Below are 21897 nucleotides of genomic sequence, written 5' to 3'. Positions count from 1 at the left end.
AGCTATGGAGCCAGTCCTGGAACTAGCTCTTTAGACCACGCTGGCCTCAAGCTCACAGAGATTTGCCCCTCCCCTCCAGTGCTGGGATTAAAGGCATGCGCCACCACCAATTGGTGCGGAGAGTGTCTTAAGTGGATCTTGCTCTACTGTTGGAAATTAGTTTATATTCCACTTCTAAATTTGGTCCCCGGGGATTCTCTCATCCTCACTGTGGAGCCATGGACCTTTGGTCCCTGCTGATCCCAGTTCACCTGGGTTGGTGATCTTAGTGGAGTCTAAGAGAGCCTGACCCACCCAGTCTCCCTTCGTTGCCTCCACGTTCATCTCCCCGCCCAGCCCCGTTCGCGGGTCGTGATGTACTGCAGCTGATGTTCTGGGCTCACAGAAGGGCCTGGGACCAGAGTACGCGGAGGCCTCTGGGGTCAGCACTGGGCTGGTTTGGCAGGACTGTGGGGAAGGAGTCTCGTGGAGTATCAGTTTCCAGTGTTTGGCTGGAGCTGCATCCCATTCGCTCTTGTCTCTCTAGAGGGGGGACGTGGTCTTGGGAAGCCACATGCACTCTTTGGATAACAACAAGAAGACATAAACAATCAGTATATTCTCACCAGGAGTCTGCAGAAGCAGCCAAGAAGCTGGAGAGAGGTGGCCAGGGTGGGGGCGAGTCTACCTTAGTTTTAAACCTTGTTCTTCTACCTTCGGTGACTGATATCTTGAGGGGGAGGGTTCAAAATGGCCCAAGCTGATGGGTAATGTGGAAAGACTCCAGTGCCAGGAAACATGAACTTCTACCCTGGTTCTGCTCCTACCTAGCTGTATCTAAACTCAACCAATTCAGCCTATGGGGCTTAATGTCTTCAGTCGCTCATGAGGGAATGTTTGTCAGGGATCTTTAGTGGTCTCTCTGACTCCAGAGCTCTGTGGCCACATGGATTCTTTCTGCTGAAATGTATCTGTGTTTGTGTTTTAATAGCAGGCTCCTGGGTTCAGAGTTAGCAGCATGGATATGTTGAATAACACCATGACCATCTAAGGTTTGACATGTAAGCATACCCCAAACTTATACATTATGAGGCTCTTTTATTTTTTTAGGGTATCCCTGAGTCTTCCACTTCATGCTGCAATGTACTTATTAGCTCGTGAGGCAGTGTGCCGCCGATATATACAATTTCAGTTCAGTTTAGATTGGGTTTCGTGAGTACTGGGGTATGTGCCAGTGCTTCTAGGAGAGGGGACAGAGATCTACATATGCAATGGGCACCAGAGGTTCTCAGGAATGGAAAAACCCTCCAGGGTTCTTATGGGGCTCAAGAGCAGGTGGAGACTTGAATGACTAGTTGCTGACATAAGAGGAACAGTCAGGGAATACATGTAAGGGCAATTGAATTATCTCGCTCAAACAATTAGATTTGTACTGTGTTGGCCAAAGGACACCAATTGCTTTCTGGACTGTGGTTGCCTGTTTTCGAGAGAAGTCACAGGACTAAAATACAACAATCTACAATTTTGTATATTGAAATCAAAGAAAATATTTGATGAGCATTTGCTGTATGCCAGGCACTATGGTGGCTTTGAGAAAAAAACAAGCAATATGATGTATTCTTTGTCTCCATGAAGCTGTTGTTCTAGACCGAAGGGCAGCTCTTAATACTGTGATGACTGCAGGGGTGAGTGCAGAGCTATGAAGGGGGCGGGGCGAGTTATACAGGTCAAAGCTAGAGACTAAATGTAATCCAGGGCCACAGGAACAGCTCCTGGGGGCAGAGCTGCTCAAGCTGAGCCCCACGTAGGAGTTGACTGGGCCTGAGAGAGAGGATAACTTAGAGGTAAGAAGATCGAGCAGAAGCAACTTCTGAGATGGGAAGATGGCTGGAGGATGAAGCTCCGAGGTGGAAGTTGGGTGGAACAGTTGGACACCAGTGAACAGGGCTGTGTGGCAGAGTAGGGGAGAAGGAGGTAGCCTGGTACCTTAGATTAGGACTCCTTTAACTTTTTTCACCAGTGACCCCTTTTGACCCAAGAAATTTTATGTGACCTCAAATACACAGGTATATGAAATAAATAGATGTATAAATCAAATCATAAATTTATTTTAAAACAGTTTGTTTATCTATCATCTATCTATCTATCTATCTATCTATCTATCTATCTATCTATCTAGTTTTACCATTCATTAAAGACAAAAGCAAGTTTGCATACTAATGAGATGGATGTGATTGTTCATTTTACATAAAGAATTAAATCTCAGATGCATATTTGATACTGAAGGGCACAGAAATATATCTTCAACATTTCTCAGTATTTTGGTTTTATAGTTATTCATTGATGTTAAGAACTTTACTTCATATAAATATGTGGTATAAAATAACAGAAGTAAACTTAAGATCATTTTAGGAATTACTGGAAACTCTGTCTTGATCCCAAGTCAAAATTCATTTAATGGTTTGTAAATGAAGCTCAACTCAGCCGTTTTTAAAATTATACATACTAACACAGTTCAATCCATAGATGTACTAATTTAATTCTTTGTAGGCTGAGGGCAATATTAAAATGCTTTGTTTTTCCATGATGAAACCATTCTGTTTATGTAAAAACAGAAAATTGAGTATATATAGAGAAAACACTTTCCCCGACAAGTCAAACCAAGCCAACCAACCAACCCAGCAGCCAAATAGGATCTCCAGTCCCAGTGAGGGGACTTCAGAGAAGCTCCCGTTGGCACTGTGTGGGGACACATGGTCAAAGTGCACATGCTGTGTGCTTGGAGCCAAGACTTTGGTGAACTTTTGGGTACATCTTAGGTGAATATTGCTGGAAATACTTCAGTCTTATTACCCGCTTGATTTTGAGTTAATTTTTAGCTGTTGTACATTCAGAAACTTTTTGCACACATTTTTTGTAACTCCCACTCTCATTTAAGCTACCCGCACAACCAATCATGCCACACCACGTGGGGTCCACAATCCACAGTGTGAAAAGCTGGAGCTTCCTTGCCTACTTTGTGAACCCAGCTCTTTGTTTTGTGCTTAGTTGTGGGCACATTTGGAACGCTAACTCACACAAGTTCAGCGAGACTGATAACCTTTAATGGGAAGATTCGTCACCTAGGGCTTCTTACACTGTCTCTTTCCTCTGCTGACAACCACATTCTGTGCTTCAGTGCACTTGACAAGAACTTTAATGCTAACTGTCTGGCTGGGTTTGGGAGACCCTCCAGACAAAACGTTTGGGTATAAAATCTCTTTTAAGGATGGGTAAGATGGGGAATGTCTTATGCTTTATGTTAAATTTCATGTGAGGATCTGAAAGTAGTGTGTTTGGACCCTGCTCTCAAATTCGACAGATACTGCCTACCTTGAGTCTTTGAGTTCCTTTGTGGCACAAGGGGTATCTTAAAAACCCTGTAGATAATTTTTAAAGTACAAGGCCCAACAGAAACAGGATTTCTGATTCACAATTTTAATCTAACAGAAACCAGTTTTCCCCTAGTGACGATGCACTATTCTGAGTAACGCTATGCTAAGGGCCTCAGAAGAACTGGATACAGTCCCTGCAGATAAGAAGCAGGCTTGCTATATGAGTGGAGCTGTAAAATCTGGGTCCAAATCTTTGTCTGTTGGAATCAAAAGCTCCAGGTTCCCCCTATTCTTCTACACGGCCTCCAAAGAGCCCAAGTTCCCAAACAGAGCAGAACAGACAGCCCCTGGGACCAGAGAACAGGAAACATCTTTGTTATTGGTGTTTTAGTCTGTTAACCTCCAGTTTTAGATCCTCGTGTTAGTAAGGCAGAGCTTGGCCCGTGGCTTTCATGTTTTTCTTCAGAAGGTGCAGTGAGGCACACGTCACATCAGCTTGCATCAGCCGGGGTGCCCTTCTTTTGATGGGGAGGTGACATTTTGTGACATGAAAAGATCACGACAACTGGCTGTTCATTCCGCAAAACTACATCCCAGCTTTGACGTTCATTTCAAGCAAGTTCTATTTACAGACAATGGAAAAGCAGAATACTTTGCTGCAGGAAATTAGCATCCCCAGTGAGAAGCAGTCTTGCCTCAGTTGGTGTAAGGCGAGGCTGCCGGGGCAGAGCCTCTAAAATCATAATGGCCAAAGAAGGTAGTATTTTGTCTTTCCCATAAAGATGCAGGGGGCAGCCCTAGACCCAGATTCTCTCTTAATTTTTTTTTTTTTTTTGATGTTGCTGGTCTGGACTTTGACCCCAAGGTCTGAGTTATAAGACCGTATCCAGGCAACAGAGATGGAGAGGGAAGAAGATGAAGAGTCAAAGGTACCTATTGTCTTTGAAGAAGGCTGCTGGAAGCTGCCTCGTAACACATTCATCATGTTGGCCAGCAATTACCCAGATTCTGGGAACGCCTCGCTGCGAAGGACATATAGTCTTGATCCTAGAGGACCATCTGCTCGGTGAAAAATGAAGAAAATGAGAATGACTGTCTGGGGACAGCTGACAGTCTGTGACCGCTGCCGTGGAATTTGGCCTTTGCTCCTCCAACCCTTTCCTAAACTTTGAACATCTGTACCCACTTAGTGGACATTTGGCACGAGCCCAAGACACAATGTCTCAATAAAGTTAAAAAGGCATTTGTCTCCATTCAGGAATAAGGACAAAGCGTAGGATATTAAAATTAATGATGTCTTGATTTCATCTAAGCGTGAGGGATGATGCTGCTTGTCACCTTTCATCGACAACATCTTTCCCGGGGCCACAAAAGAGAGCTGAGGCTACAGAGGGCCACCCTGCAGATGGTTCCTTTCCTTATTGTTGAATTTCACTGAGCAAAAGCTCAAGTTACCGTTAGAAATAACGGCAAGTGATCGATGGCAGTGTCTCGCCACCCTGGCTATTCCAACCAGAGGCAGGAAGTGGAAACCTGGGAGATTCTTACCAAAGGACACTCCCATAGCTGTGTCAGAACTGCGCAGCACGTGGGAGCTGGGGGGAGGAGTGTCCCTCAGAGGGCGGTCACTAGATTCCTTTTGTGCCCTCTGATTTGATTGTGTAGTGACTGGCAGGTGGTTTCAGTCAATAGCAATGCTTGTCTCTCTCTCCACTGAGTGGAGGAAAACCATCAAGGAGAGCAAACACTTTTGGGTTTTGAAAATTATTTTTATCATATTTAGCTCTTTTCATAACATTGAGTAAATAAATCACTTGAGTCTTCCTTGCTTGGTTTCTATGACTATTAAGTAGAGACAATCATCATCACACCTGCCTTTCTGGCATATTCCTCATTGTTCTGCCTTAAAGCTGGGCACCTTTCATTCCTGAAGTATTAGGTTCTGGAAGCCTGAATTACTGAAGGGGTGTGTGTGTGTGTGTGTGTGTGTGTGTGTGTGTGTGTGTCTGAGTCATCATGTAAGAATAAATACTCTTCCTTTGTATCATGAGAGCTCTAAAATATCTGTCTTCACTTCAGAGACGGGTGAACACCTTCATAGTCGGGGGGGAAGCAGCCCCTTGCACAGGGCTGCTGGTCTCCCTGGCACACTGGAAAGGCACCGTCAAGGCTATGGGTTCATGGCCTCCACTGCTATCTTTACCCTTAAACCAAGACTGTCGAGCATGGTTCCCTGTAAATGAACCTGGGAAATGAATTTCAAAGGAAACTTGCATATGCAGACTGCACACAGAATCCCTGTCTCCTCAGCCTGACCCCGTGTTCCCTGGTTCACAAAGTGTGTTTGGTCAGGAAAACCCTCCTCTCCTCTAGCGCGTGGGTGTCCAGGAGTGAATGGAAGCTGTCCCCGCCCAGTATTTCTGGAGAGAAGGGCTAGAGCCTGTGTCTTAATCTACCTCAATGGCTTTATCCCAATACAGACGGTACATCTGCTGCCTCATCTGCTTCTTCCCACCGTAGTACCAAGGTTCCATGTAATTTCCAATAGTCATTTGATGAAGAAATCCACAACCAACGTGTTTATTTTCTCTCTGCACACAGTATTTGGGACTATTTTTTTTTAAAAAGTGATTTATTTTAAAGATCTCACAAATAGTGGCATCTTTGCCAGACTTTACTACTCAGCTTTCGTCCTCTCTCATTCTTTGCTGACAAAATTAGTTAGTATCCCAAAGAATTTACTCTCTGTGTTTTATTCGAAGATGAGGGTGAATCTCTGGGACAATCTGACAAGTATTTATTTCAGACATGGTGACCACGACTGAGTAGGTGGCTGACTTAGCCTCTTTCTCCAGTGTTCATCACTGCACGTCCGTTCCTTTGAGTGGCATCCATGGGCAGTGTGATTGCTTGTCCTGGGATGCAGACTCACATTGTGCTCACGCTGGACCACGCATAGGGTTGATGGGTTGATAGTATTTTGAGTGGGGCATTTAAAACACTGTGGTCTATGTCACTTGCTCTTAGGTTTGCTCAGTCACTTTTGTGATCTGAGACAAGCATCCAGCACAGTCGTAGAGGAGGAGCACAGATTTCATCAGAGAGCAATAAAACCTGGGGCTGGGGACAAGCTGAGAAGTTGGTGCCCACTGACCAACTGTTAATGCATCAGTGCAGTTTCTATGGAAATGATAATTGTATAATTTTCAAATCTGTTTATAAATTTATTTTGTTTCCCCCATGAAGCCACCAGCCCCCGTGGACCACACTTTGGGAACACAGATACTTTGGAACCATAGCATATCTGGAACAGAATAGATACATTGGAGATGGGTGTGTGACATTGGCTCCAAAGGACATTTTAAAAGGACAAAAGTCCCAAACTGAAGGAGCAAGAGCTCTGGGCTTCTAGAGCTGGGGACTGAGAATTTTGCTGTGTTCTTACAAGTGTTTCTATTTCTTTTTCCTTTGTATCTTGCAGAGCAAAAGCCAGGGATCTGTCTTTGTCCGGATCCACGCCCCATGGCAGGTGCTGGCCAGGGAAGCAGAATTCTTGAAGATCAAAGTCCCCACCAAGAAAGTATGCACTTGTTTCTCCTGGATTCTGGGCCTCCCGAGGGCTGGATGCATGCGGATGATTTGGGAACGGGGCCATGTGGATGTGGCTTTCATGGAGTTGAAGGCAAACTTGTCTCCCCAGGGATCCTAAATATGTGGCCAGGAGGTGGGTGGGACAGAGAGGAGCTGGTGTCCCTCTGTCTATCTGCCTGTCTGTCTGTCAGACTTCCACCTGGACCGTACTGTCTGGAAAGCCAAACATGTATTCTTTCTTTCTTTATTTTTTCTGTTGCACCTCCTTTTCTGGTGCTTCCGAAGTTCTAGACCCATCAGGCATTTCTCTGTGGTGAACCTGGCAATGGGGATCAGGCCACAAGCTGCGCTAGTCAGGGGTGTGGGGAGAAAACAGTACCAAAGATGCTACGGGCGTACTGTTGTGGTCGGAGTGGCGGCTTCTGCCCCTCCGGAAGTTAGGCGGTTCTTTACCATGTGAGCAGACTGAAACCATGTAGGCGATGTTTTCCCAAGCTTGGTGCCAGTGTCTCACCTGGAGATCACAGTTTTCTTGGTTGGTATGGAATGAGGCTCTGGAACCAGTGCCGTGGAAAAGGCATCCCCTGGAGGTTGTGCTGTGTGGGCTGGGTGCCTCACAGCGTAGATGGCGTGGGAGGTCGTTTTCAATTAGAACAGCGTATGCACAATTTCAAAATCTCCCCAGTGAATTCTCAACCTCTCCTCGTGTCTCTTTGTACAACAAAATTCGGCAAAACAGCTCTCGAGAGAAGAGAATTATTTGTTCCCAAACTTTCCATTCTTTTTCCTCAGACGTTTTAGGGAAAGGAGTGGGGCTGAGCTTTGAGCATCTCTGACGTACTGGGGTAGATGGTGGTTGTGTTAACCATGAGTGGTGCTCCATGGGTAGGACCTCTCACTTTGTTGCTGTCTCTGCCTCACACAGTGTTGTTTCACAGGTAGTGATTTACCTTTGCACAGATCCTGATTCTCACTCTAACAACCATTGCTACCTCCAGGTCAGGAGCAGAACTCCTGCATCTGCTGCCTCTTGGTACTGCCGTCCCTGCCTCCCCATCTCACCCTCAGTATTGACAATATCCTTAGAGTGATGAGCACCAACTTCCATTGTTAACTGTGCTAACAATATAATATCTGTGCGCAGTCTTCACTGCCGACAGGTCTACTGCCTGTCAAAAATCATGCATTTAATGTTGGCTTATGTCTGAGCCTTCAGGAATTCTCTAAAAACAGGAATAGAGTCTGTAGATTTTGTTCCTATGATTTATTAAACTTGAGTACCAAATGTCCATCGAATAATAAACACAGACACGAGGATTGCCTCTAAGTTTTTGATAAAACACAAATTTGGAGGAGTCACATGTCTGACTATTTTATTATTTGTTTATTTTTATTTATATACTTACTTGGAGCACTGAGAGTCTTTCTGTGTAGTCCAGGCTGGCCTCAGTCTTGCATGTCTCCTGTCTCAGCTGCCTAAGTGCTAAGACTACAGTTGTGTATGGTAGTGCCCAGTTTCTGACACTGATGGTTTTCCCATATGGCTGTGCTTTTGATCCTCTGATTAGTTTGCTTAGTTCTAATCCTATTGTTATGAATCCATGTGCCATCTCTGTTCTGGGATGCCACACTTCCCAGCCACTGAATGCCTGGTCTCTTAGTAATACAACCCATGTCTCGATCTTTTAGTCTTTCTGGTAGGATCCTAACTCGCCCAACCCCTTCACCTCTCTTTCGCTTTCTTCGGTATGTTTTTGTTCTTTTTCTTTGGTTCATTGAATAGCTGGTGCTGTTTTCACCCCATTCTACCTGTGTCATGGTCTCAATTTCCATCTCTGCTATCTGGCCTTTGGGAAGAAGGTGAGCAAATCTCTACTACCCATTCCCTAGTGGCAGGAGAGTCTGTTGTGCAAGCCTTGTAGCTGAGAACCTAGCGGTGTTGGAGAACTGTATGCCATCGTCTGCATCCCCAGCACAGTGCTTGGCTTTCTTCTTGGCTCTCCTCCAAATCTCCCTTCTCCCTCACGCCTTCCGTCCACCATCCACCTTACTCTTTCTTTCTCTGTTCTTTGCGTCATCAGCCCGTCCTCCATACCGCATGTGTTTCTGGCCCTCTGACTCCTCATACCCAGGCAGTCTCCTGCTCACCTTGCTTTCTGTCCCTTGTCTCTACTTCGTCCTTCCCCAGCTTTGTAGCGTAGCTCTTCATCAGTGACAAGCCTGTCTCCTGAGCTGCAACTCCCACACATTAGCCATTTGGAACTCATCGTGTGTTGCACAGTTAGGACTTGAGTTTGTGAATGAGTTGACCTGGACGAGCCATCTTATAAGCATTCATCTTGGGGTTTCTTCTCTTTCCATGTTGACAGCACAAGGCATTAGGCATTATGTTAGATAAGTCCCAAGAATAGGCATGGAGCCTGGGTTTTCTACTCATTTATTGTGTGATTTGAGAGTGTTGCTTCTTCTTCAGGGCCTCTGTACCCACCTATGATTCAGACATAATCTTACCCACCATAATTTCTTAGCAGTGATTTTAAGAACCTGGCTCCTAATGGGTGGTGTGGAAATGGACGAGTTTGTTGTTGAGTCTATTTCTTGAACTATTTTTCTGAGTGTTCTCAATTCCTGGCATACCCAGTCAACTTCCTTCCTGATCTGAAGTTCAGTCAGCATAAATGCAGTGTATGAAGTCTTCGGAGAGCCTTGAGGCCACAGAGCAGCCCAGGCCCTTGGGAGCTGTGGACAGGGTCCGGGGCAACAAGAAGCATGCACCTACCCAAGCAGAAGGCAGCCATTGTAGGCTGAGTATATTGTAGGCAATCTGTAGAGCACAGCTCTGCCTGGAAAATTGGGGGTTGGGGTTGTGAATGAGGCTGTGACGGCTCCTTAAGACTGTGCAGGGACCAGAAAACACTTTCTCTAACCCAATAGTTCTGGGTCCCAGACTCCACACAGGTGGAAGGTTCTGGCATCCTTCTGTGTGCTCAGCCACATGGCCCCTGCTGTTCTCCATATTCATAGCATTTAGGGGGCCTTGTAGTTGGCCTCACAGGGGGTCGTATAAGCAGAGAGGAGGCTATAACTTGTGCTGGGTAGGATACATGTGTTTGCAAAAATTAATCAGAGACTCTGATCCCAGGACTGGGGGGTAGATTAAACCCACTTCCTGCAATGAGGGAGGGCTGTGGATTAGGGAGGATGAGACATGGCTGTCTGTGGAGGGCCACCACTACTCTTTTTAAAACTGGGTTTGGAAAGTGACTACAATGAGAATAATCCACATTAGCAGAGAGTCACAGCCTGTAGGTGGTGGGAACGTGAGGCATGGTTTAGGATCAGTTGAGCATCTTCTGGGTCGACGATGGCTTGGATCATAACCCAGTAAGGTCCAGAGAGACCAGAAAGATGTGGAGGAAGTCATGAAGTTGAGTTCTCAAACCTGCACAGATCCAGTGTAATGTGTCCAGGGACTCGGAGTCCTGAGCACAGATATTAACTGGGAGGGGGAATCTTGGAAGGAAGCATTTGTTTTCCAAAAACAACAACAGAAGGGCCTGCATTTTGTGAGGGACACTCCACAGGCACGCACAGGAGGGAGTAGGAAGGCTGGTCTCTGGTCCTGAACAGTCTAGGGAGATTTGAGATGGGTTACTTGGGGAGCAGATGCTATAGCCCTTCTGCTTATTATGAAGATGATCTTTCTAGATCAGGGTCCACACCTATGCTCCTCACCTCCCCTTGCTTGTGAGCAATACTCCCTTCCTCAGCCCTGACATTCACATTTCCCAAGCCTCCAGCAGAGACAAGGCTGGGGATAGGTGTGTGTGCTGTGCGTGTGCATGTGCGTGTGCACGTGTGCGTGCGTGCGTGCGTGCGTGTGTGTGTGTGTGTGTGTGTGTGTGTGTGTGTGTGTGTATGTGACAGCTGGGGCTTTAAAAACGAATGTTCTTGCTCACCAAATCATATTAACACAGCTCAAGAGGAAACAGCTGGGATGGGTAGATACCACTTTTGCCTGACCCATCAGCACTTCGGTGACTGTTGCTAGTAGATTGTCTGGTATTAATGGTACCGTTTGCTACCCCCAGGATCCCATAAACACATCAGATTAAGTGTCCTTTGCATGTAAGTAGATATTGTTTGAGCAGCTCAGACCTTTTAGCAAAGCAAGGTTAGAGAGATCATCACGTCTCGCAAACATGAGTCACACTGCAGCGGCGGACTGGTGTGGGGATCAGCAAGTGTCTGAAAACGCCTGGCACAGGGCTGCATGTCTCCCACGGTAACTGCTGTCACTGAGACTGCGGCTGCTGCATGTCTCACAGCCATGCATCTCTGGCTGCACAGTTGGCACTGGCTTGGGTTGTTCTTCTCTGTTCCTTCCCTTTCCTCCCCCTTCATGGCCAACATCTGCAGCATTGGGGGACACAAGTCCAGTCCATCCACCCACCTAGGCAGCCAGCAGCCCGGATGCTGAGTCTGTGGAGAGGCATGAACAGATGGCCGTTAGACTGTGGACTGGGGAGGGGGATACTGTTTCCTAGGGAGCAGGGTGCAGCAACATGATGGTTCCATGTGTACACTCTGCCATGCCTTGATTGGGGAGGCTTGTGGGAAGATGGCTAGACTTGCCATTCAGCAGGGCGAGCTGGGGGAGCCCATTCCAGGGGGAAGCAGCCATGCGACAGGTGTAACTAGGGAAGGCCTGAGCGCTATGCTAGACTCTGTCTCAGGCATGCGTCTATTGTCTTCTTCTCAAAGTGAAGTCTGGGTTGGAGACTAATAAAGAAAAGACCCCAAATGCATCATTTTATGAAAAGAGATTTAAAAAAAAAAACAAAGCCTGTACAGTCTGGGGCGAGTAGGGAAATGCAGGAGAAATAGAGATGACAGAAAATGAAAGTAAAGGTGACAGACACACGTCAGACAGAATTGCATGCCGAGCTTCCTGGTAGGCAGAGCAACAGGAACTGTGGCTCCTGGCAGCCGCAGAAGTAAACTGATTTGCCGGTACGGGAAGGACAAACTCTTTTCTATTACAAAGTATAACTTTCTTTAAAGGTGCTCAACAATTTAGAAGAGATTAGGTTTCAGTTACAAGTTCACATATAAGGCTAGAATATTTTTTTAAAGACTTTTTTGCTTGTTTGTTTTTTGCAACAAGGTTTCTTTGTGTAACAAAGAGTCCTAGCTATCCTGGAACTAGTTCTCGTAGACCAGGATTTCCTTGAACTCACAGAGATCCATCTTTCTCTGCCTCCTGAGTGCTGGGATTAAAGTTGTGTGCCACCACTGCCTGACTAAAAAAGACTTTCATACATTAAACATTTTAAAATTATGTATGTGTGTGCACTTGTGTGTGTGTGAATCTGTGGAAGCCAGAAGAGGATGTCAGGTCTCCTGGTGCTGGAGTTTCAGGTGTTCGTGAGTTATCCAACACGGATGCTGGGAACTGAGCTTAGGGCCCCTAGAAGAGTATCAAACACTCTTAACTGCTGAACCATCTTTTTATAGCTCTTGGCACAATCTTTTATTTTTTAAAATACATAATATTTTTATTACTTCTTTGAGAATTTCAACAATGTATGTGTTTGTTACTCTTCTATTGCTATGAAGAGGCACTGTGGCCAAGGCAACTCTTATAAAGAAAGCATTTAATTAGGGGCTTGCTTCCAGCTTCAGGAGCTCACTCTGATCAACATGGCGGAAAGCACTGTAGCAGCAGCTTCAAGCTTTGCAATCCACAGACAGTAGAAAAATGGACAGATGGACACACACACACACACACACACACACAGAGAGAGAGAGAGAGAGAGAGAGAGAGAGAGAGAGAGAGAGAGAGAGAGAACAAGCTTGGAATGGTCTTTTAAAACCTCAAAGCCTGCCCCCAAAGACACACTTCCTTCAATTAGGCCACATCTACTCCAACAAGCCAACACCTCCTAATCCTTCTAATCCTTTCAAACAGTTCCACTCTGGTGACAAAGCTTTCAAATACAGGAGCCTATGGGGCCCATTCTCATTCAGATCCCCTCACCATATTTTAATCAGATTCACCCCTCTTGCTCCTACTCGTGACTGCTCCAGAATTCAATCCCTTCTATCCACCTCCTCAACTTTGTGTGCCCCTCCTCTTTTAAAATATCCTATCCAGTCTAGCTTGTGCTTCTCATACACTTATGCATTGGATTAGCTTCCCGGGGGCCACATCCTTAAAGAAAACTGACTTTTCCTCTCTTCAAAACCATCAGCCATCCACAGCTCCTCAATCAGTGGTGAAGCCTTGTCAATGTCCCTCCCCATGTTGACTGGCTTGACCATAGGCAACCACAGCTGCTGCTGTGGGCTCATGACTGCAGTGGCTCTGTCATGTGCAGAAGACTCTGTTCCCCTCCAGTCCTTTCTGGCCTTTGGCTCTTATAATAATTTCCCCCTCTTCTGCCATGCTCCTTGAACCTTCTGCATATGGGAGTGTATGTGGGGTGATGTAGCTATCCCTAGGATGATCTTTATGGGGACATTTCTTATACTGATTTTTGATAAAAATGGAGGATATAATGTTAATATGTAGCTCAGGGAAGGGCTGTACTGCAAAATAATTTATGCAAATTTTCTGATGAGCTGATGACTCAAAGATAAAGATTAGATAGTCAGAGATGCAATAGGTCCCAACAGAGCCCTTGTTTTGAAATATTCATGTTGACAAAACAGCATTTATTAAAGAATGAGCCCCCCTTTCCCTCACAGAGATCACATAAATTCCATCAACATTTCATGAAAGTGTGAGAAAACAGAACTAAACTGACATAATTCCGATTAAAAACCAAAGAAGTCTGAAATTTTAATTATCTTGAGTAGCCCCTTAGGAGGAAAGCATTGATTCCATTAAGCTTTGTAGATTTTTGGGAATTGTTCTTAGGTGCTTGTCATTACCTCTCTAGGGCCCTGGTTTGGCTAGCTGACTTCATCTCCAGGGTGTGTCCAACCCTGATCCCAACTCATGGTCTCTGTCCTGCTTCGAAGGCCATGCTTGTCTGGCAACATACAGTCTCTTGTTTCTCTGATAATTCAGGTATGAGTGTTAGCAGGGGCTCTCTAGTAAAACAAGGGGAGATAGAGGAGGAGGGGGTATACTATAAGGCAGTTATGAAGGCTGTGGAGACCCAAGATCTACAGTCAGTGAGTTGGATACCCTGGGGCTAATTGTGGAGCTTGATCCTGAAAATCGGGAAAATACAAGGCATAAATACCAACCTGAAAGTTGGCATTGTAAAGACTGCAAAAATGGACATTCAGTCCAATTCTGAAGAAGAAAATGATTGAAAGCCTAGCTTAAAACACTCAGGCAGCAGGAACATCCTTCATTTGTGGGAGGGTCTCCCTTTCTGATCTCTTCAGACCACATTAGCGAGGGCAGCCTGCTATATATACTCAGGCTATTGAATCAAATCCTCATCACATCCCCGAGGGTTCCTCAAATTTATGTCCACAATACTGACTAAATGTCTGAATACCCATATGTTGTGGGACAATTGTTTTATCCTGTAAGATTTGTTTTTTTTTGTACTTGTTTAACAAAATGCTGATTGGCTACTATCCAGGCAGGATGTATAGGTGGGATGACCAGGCAGAAGTACAGGCGGGACAATGAGAACAGGAGATTTCTGGGAAGAGGAAAGGCTGAGTCTGCAGTCGTCATCCAGATGCAAAGAAAGCAAGATGTGACTGCCTTCCTGAAAGAGGTACCAAGCCATGCCGCTAACAAAGACAAGAATTATGGGCTAATATAAGTTATAAGAGTTAATAAGAAGCCTGAGCTAATAGGCCAAGCAGTTTATAATTAATGTAGACCTCTGTGTGTTTATTTGGAGCTAAACAGATGTGGGACCTGGTAGGATAGAAACCTCAGTCAGCACCCATATACCAGTCTGGTTGTCACGAAATGAACCATCCCAAGACCTGTATTTTAAATCCCTTTGGAGTTAGATCTTTACAATGAAGTGAATACTACGATAGAAAAGTGTACCCAAGTCCTGGCTTTGGACTACATGAACATGGTCCACTTGGAAAATGGGTCTCTGTGGATGTTTTTATTCAAAGATCTTAGGAAAAGATCACTCTGGATCTAGTGTGAGCCCAAAGTCTAGCGTGCTTAGGAGAGAAAGGCACAAGGAGATTTGGCACAGATATCCTCAGGGGCGAGGGCTACATGGAGGAGGCAGAGACCAAGTGATCCTGTCCTAGCCAGGGAACACTTGGAGACACAGGAAGCTGGAAGGGGTATGGAAAACCTTTCCCTTGGTGCTGTTATGGTGGACATAGTCCCTGATTCTTTCATTTCAGACTTGTGACCTTCGTAACTCTAGGAGAACAATATCAGTTATTTCAAACCATTTGGCTTGTGGCAATCTGTAATGGCAGTTCTTTGAAGTGAACACATCCCTTCTGGCAGGAAGCAGGAAATGAATGGCTCAGGACAGGGGTCTTTGGTATCGTTTGCTCTGCTTACTAAGAACCTACTTGGCAGTGTCTGAACCTTCTTCATTGTCTCCTGCCTTTGAGTCTGGAATGGACAGCTCTTTATCTATGGATCTTCCTATATGAACTTGGCATGTCTGTGGCCACTTCTCTACAATCTGTTGCTGTCAGATGAGTCAGGAGGTTCTGACAGGGATAACAGAAAGGACCAAGCATGGGTACCATCAAGAAGAGATGTTTATTTAATTTAACATTCAGTTTCCATTCTTACTTATATTTCCAAAGACAACCACCAGGTTGATAAAGTAGAAGCCTTTGCCTTGGCAAGAGGCATTTCCAGATAGATAAAGACATTTGTGTAATTTAAAGTCCATTCAACTCTTCTAAATGCTACACTTGACTTTGAGAAACATTTCTTAGGCCACATTGAACAATACAGATCAAGATGAAGGACCTTCAAATCAAGACACAGTTATGTACTACATGGACAAATGCTTGAAACAATTGAATCTGAAATGATCAAATTGGCCCGCGCATTGGGCCAGTTGATTAAAGCCTATGTGTATTATTCTGTATAACTTCACAATATGAGTTAGGTAAGTTCTCACTTTAGCCCCATCTTATAGGTGAGGAAACTGGGTCTTAGTGAGGTTAATAAACTTATCCAAGGTCTCATAGCTTGCAGGAGAGACCCAAGGACTTAAGACCATGTTCATGTGACTCCAAAGCCATTAGACTATTCTCTTACTTTACTGAAAAAAAAAATCAAAATCCCCCCTAAACAAACTAACAAAACAAAACTGCCCTTGAATCAGACTGTGTTATGTAGTCTGGAAGTGCACTTTTCAAGGTTTATTGTGTAGAACAATATTCTCAGATTTTTCAATGAAACATGTCTGTGATCTAACATAGTCATGAAGCATTCATTGTTGCATCTTACCTGGTTTATTTTTGGTGTTCTTGTGGGATTCCCCACAGTGGGAGTGGAGGTGTCTCTGACTCTTTTGCCTGCTCTTGGGTCTCTTTCCCTCCTACTGGGTTGCTTCTACCCAGCTTTGATATGAGGGTTTATGCCTAGTCTTGCAGCTTGCTGAGCCGTATTGGTTGATATCCCTCGGAGGCCTGCTCTTTTAGGGGGAGAAACAGAGAAGGAGCGGATCTGGGGGAGAGGAAAGGTTAGGGAAGTACTGGGAGGGATGGAGGGAGGGGAAACTGTGGTCAGGAAGTAATGTATGAGAGAAGAATAAAAATATTTTAAACGATTATAGAACTCTTGCAGGGAGGAAAGTGGCTCCATTATGTCCCACATTCTTTGCTGTGGGAGCCCTGCTAACACTCCAAAGCAGTGCTGTATAGAACCCCCGAGGAGAGCTTCAGCCAAGATGCTGTGGTCCTGGGAGGGAAAGGCACGGGTTATAATTCTTCCACTGTTGAGGATTAGGTTTCTGAGTGCATGACTGCTACCTTTCACCTGTAAAGTAAGGAGGACAGACCCTGAATTTTGTTTTGCTTTAAAAAGCTGTGTCCCATGTGCAAAGCAGATGTTGGCTTGTGAGTCTATCTGTCTGTCTGTATGTCTGTCTGTCTATCTATCTATCTATCTATCTATCTATCTATCTATCTATCTATCGATCGATCTACCTATCTATCTATCTACATTCCTACTTACCTATATTTATGCAGAGATTTGCTTAGTGGAGGGAACTGAAGACAGATTCTCTTTGGGTCACTCACACTCTACTGAGTCCAGTTGTCCTACTGTGTATAGACAGCCTCTCTGCTGTCTGTCTGAGGTGAGTTGTAGTGAGTTGTCCCACTTAGCCCAGCTGCCTGTCCCATACCCACAAATGCTAGCTCTGATGGCATCGCTGGTCCTTCTTTGAGTTTCCCTGTCCAGCTGGCTGCTTTCTTCCAACCAGGCCTCTCTGTGGGACCTATTCAAGCTCCTTGATTTAGATTTTCTAGAACACAGAGTGGCTTCCCCCTTCTTCTATGGAACAGTCCCATAGAAGAAACCAAAAAGAACTTGGCTCATGTCCTGGAATGGCTTTTTATGATGGCCTGAATAAATCAACTCAACTCATCCTTTGAACCTCAATCTCTGTCCTACCCACACTTTATTTATTCACCCTAAACCCATCTCTTCTTTTTTGAATTCTTAGTTACTATACACTCGGTGTTTACTTTACCCATCTTTTTCTCCAGATGCTTTGTTGAGTTATGCTTGGGTTTCACCTGTACCCCAAATCTCCGGGATCAGGAACTCACATTTGTTATGCATTTTCTGAAACTAATTGTGTGCCATTGAGGTAATAGTTGCCCAGTAATGCTCTAGAGTGATTGAACCATTGATTGTGCCCCATGGCTGTTATGGCCTCAGTCCCACAACCTTCTTTCTCTCAGATCCTTAGGAGAGTCTTTCCTACAAACAGGTGTCTCAGTTCAGAACTGAAGCATGAGTAATAAAAACCCAGGAACAGATATTGGACTTCAACCTGAATTCCAGAAAAGCAAAGCAGCCAGCCACTGACTCTTACCTTGACCTCAGTCTGAAAATGGTGATCTTGCCTCCAGGAGACCTCAGAATGTGACTGAGATTGAGAGCTGTCTTCTACCATCTTATAATCCTCTCTAGTTCTGGGAATAAGGTGCACCCTACCACCTGGTTTCTGTGACAAGATAGTGTGGTTACTGGGATTAAAGGTGTGCATCATTGTGGCCTGGTCTGTACGACAGCCATTGTGACTACTTTACTTTCTGATCCTCAGGCAAACTTTATTAAAATACAAATGAAATGCCACTACACAGAGCTGTCTTCTGTCAAGTGAAATTCAGCCAGAGAAACCACCCCTTTCCTTGACAATTAGTTCCTTCTTCGAGGGGTGATCTATTTCCTCACGGGGATTATTTTGATACTTTAGTAAACTGAGAAAGTCCAAGTCAGGAGATCTGGGTGGAGTGGTCTACATCCGTAATCACATCACTTGAGAAGGTGTCTTTAGGATTTCTATTACTGTGATGAAGCCATATCTAAAGCAAGTTAGGGAGGAAAGGGTTTATATGGCTTATACTTCCACACCGTAGTCCATTGTTGAAGGAAGTCAGGACAGGAACTCAAATAGTTCAGGAACATGCAAATATGCAGGTAGGAGCTGATGCAGAGGCCATAGAGGGGAGCTGCTTACTGACTTGCTACCCATGGCTTGCTCAGTCTGCTTTTTTATAGGACCCAGGACCATCAGCCCAGGAATGACATCATTCATAATGGACTGAGACCTCCCCCATTCATCACTAATTAAGAAAATGCCCTACAGGCCTGCCTACTGTCCGGTCTTCTAGAGGTATCTTCTCAGTTGAGGCTCCCCGTTTTCTGATGAATCTAACTTCTTGACACATCAAGCTGACATGAAACTAGTCAGTACAGAAAGATGACCAGACAAAGAAATCATGGGTTTCACACCAGTCTGGGCTACATAGTGAGATCTCAAAAAATCAAATCCCCAAATAAATATAAAATGTCAGGAGAAACTAACTTTTCCTGCAGTTAGCAGCTTGTAAATCCTTGGTTGTGGGGAGAGGAGTCACTGCCCAGACTTTGGAATGCATCTCCAGGCAGACTCTAGTCTCATCATCAATGAGACTGGAGCTGTAGCTGTTTACATAGGGGATGACTGGAAGTGGGGCTGTCCTGTTGTCATGGCCCATTCTGGAGCATTTGTTTTTAATATAGGCATGCTGCACAGGGAGGCTTTAGATTTCCTATCTCCATGCTTTGGTGCATGCTCTTTGATTACTCTTTAAATAGCCGGAAAGAGAGCAGAATGTTTTGACTTTTATTTCATTGACTGCCATGCTTCTCTGCTTCAACATCAGAAGGGGTGGGTGGAGAATGGTGGTACCTACACGCTGTGGCTCTGGGGGAGAAGCTGAGATGGGACAGGGCCATGCAATAACGACGCAGATGACACATGTCTGTGAGCAGAGTAGCCTGGCCCAAGGCCTGAAAACAGTGAGGTTAAAAACGCGGAGATAAGCCAGGTGCAGTGGCTTGTGCCTGTAACTTTCACACTCAGGATGCTGAAACTGGATTGTTTTGAGTTCCAAGGCAGTTCAAGCAAATAGTGAGTTCCATGCCAACCTGGGGTATAGGGTGAGACCCTGCTGTAAATCAAACATGAAGATGTTTTAAGACATGAGTTTTAAGACATTCTGCTGTGTTTAATACTCAAAATGAAAAAAATAATTAAAATAAATTTTTTAAAAATTATTAAAGCCTTTAAGTCATGTTTGTATGAATTGGGTAGATAGGGTCTGGCTGGGAACTGAACAAGAGGCTAGCAGGGCTAAGAGTGGAGAGTGTGGGCAGGCTGGTCATCAGATCCACAAGAGGGCACTTTTGAGAGAGATGGGGCTGTTAGCAATAAAGTCAGCACAGAGGGAGTAGACCAGGACACAAGGTCCAGTAGGGACATAAGAACAGGGGTCTCAGAGAGGCCATGCTGCCTTTAAAGTCACATCTCTTGCCACTGTAGCCAAACACCTGACAAGAAGCAGCATGGGAGGAAAGGGCGATTTTGGCTCGTGGTTTAAGGGACTTGCCCATCATGGTGGCGAAGGTCTAGCAGAGTTCGTGTGGGCAAGAGTGTGTGACTAGGACTCCTCACACCCAGGCAGACCAGGGAATAGAGAGCAGAGAAAGCTGGTGCCTGGTCAGATCCCTCCTTTTTATTATCCCCGAATCCTTGGCCTTGGTAAGCCTCTGTCCACACTCAAGGTGGATCTTCCCTCCTTGATTATGTCTTCCTGGATACATCATCTCAGACACCCAACAGTGCATCTCCGCAGTGATTCTGAGTTCAGTCAGGTGATCAACCACCACAGCATGTTGGTGAAAATGATCACAACCATCACACCTTATCCGTGGAAACGAAGATCAACAATCACAGCATGTCTATGAAAGCCAAGATCAACCGTTGCATGGTGTCCATGAATATATGGAAAGGAGTTGATGAGGAGGAGAAGAAGAGAAGGGAAGGACCACAAACTAATTGCACTTGGGGCTGAGGGGTGGAACTCCTAGCTAACATGCACTTTTGCTGTGACAAACTGACTCCTAAAAACAACTGTTATGTTTTTGAGAGTTTGAAAAGCTATCATCACATGATTGACAGCTTAGGATAGGCCATGATGGGCATACTTGCACCATGGACATCAACAGCAGTGCCCTTACCCCTACATCCTAATCTCTGGAGATCCTTATCCATTTGACAGTCTTCTACTGGCATGAACCTGAGAGTGAGACTCAGATACAAAATCGCAGTGTGACGTTCTGCTCCATTTATCTCCTCACTTGGGGACAAGGGGAAACCTGAAAGATGGGCTTCTTGTCGCAGGCATGAAGTGGCTTCTGGTTAGAGAAGAGACAAGGACATCAATGTCCACACAAGGGATTCCAAGTGGATTCTGTCCTGCTTGGTGTAGAAACTAATTTCTCACCACACTTGACTTGTTCACTCTGCTCTGATACATCTTTCATCCTTTGAGCCATCCTCCATCCTCCATCCTTCATCATCCTCCATCCTTCATCATCCTCCATCCTTCATCATCCTCCATCCTCCATCATCCTCCATCATCCTTCATCATCCTCCATCCTTCATCATCCTCCATCCTTCATCATCCTCCATCCTTCATCATCCTCCATCATCCTTCATCATCCTCCATCCTTCATCATCCTCCATCATCCTTCATCATCCTCCACCCTTCATCATCCTCCATCCTTCATCATCCATCCATGTGATGAAACTTTCTGAACATCACTATGCCCCAGATGTTCTGCTAATGCGGTAGTGACTACAGCTGTCCTCTGCTCCTGATGACTTTTATGTGGTGAGAATTCAGCATTTTATGGCTAGTTGTAAACTGAGAGACACTCACAGGAAAACAAGAAGGGTGTACAATGAGAGCCAATGGAAAGGAACTCATTTGGATGATGGTGGGGGAGGATTTGAGCTCAGATCTGAAGGCTGGGCAGGAGTTGGCAAGTTGGGAGGGCCAATGAGAACATTTCCAGAGAGGGAGAGATTCCCAGGTCCCAACAACAAAAGTCCGCCTGTGGGGAACTGAGAGGAGTCGGTGTGGGTCCAGCACAGACTGTGAGTGGAGGAGGATGAGACTGAAGACGGAGCTGGGAGGCACAGCTCTTAAGGGGCCTTGTCAGCCATGTAATTTAAAAAGCTTGGATTTTATCCCAAAATTTAAAAGTCAGCAAACATTCATTCAAGTGTAGAGGACATGCTGACAACAGAAATAAAAACCATAAACGAATACAGAATTGGACAACAGAGAAAGAACATTTTTTTTTTTTTTTGTCAGCATGCTACATTCGACATGCAGCATTACCGCCGACGGGAAACTCAAACCTGTTTGCACAGGTAGAGCAGTGAGGGGCTGCTCGGTCTCCTGTTGTGCCCAC

The 21897-nt window shown here is 45.1% G+C and overlaps 1 protein-coding gene across 1 annotated transcript in view; it reads left to right on the top strand.

The window, feature by feature from the left end:
* Ano2 (anoctamin 2) overlaps window positions 1-21897 on the top strand; it is a 353748-nt gene that overhangs the window by 77347 nt on the left and 254504 nt on the right. The window contains exon 4 of the mRNA XM_048444098.3: window positions 6835-6933. Within this exon, the coding sequence (XP_048300055.2) occupies window positions 6835-6933 (99 nt within the window). The remainder of the gene's footprint in view (window positions 1-6834; window positions 6934-21897) is intronic.

The sequence above is a fragment of the Myodes glareolus genome, chromosome 3 (assembly GCF_982192425.1).
Source record: "Myodes glareolus chromosome 3, mMyoGla1.1, whole genome shotgun sequence".
NCBI lineage: Eukaryota > Metazoa > Chordata > Mammalia > Rodentia > Cricetidae > Myodes > Myodes glareolus.
The sequence above is the reverse complement of the archived record's forward strand: the minus strand, read 5'-3'. Positions and strand labels throughout refer to the sequence as shown.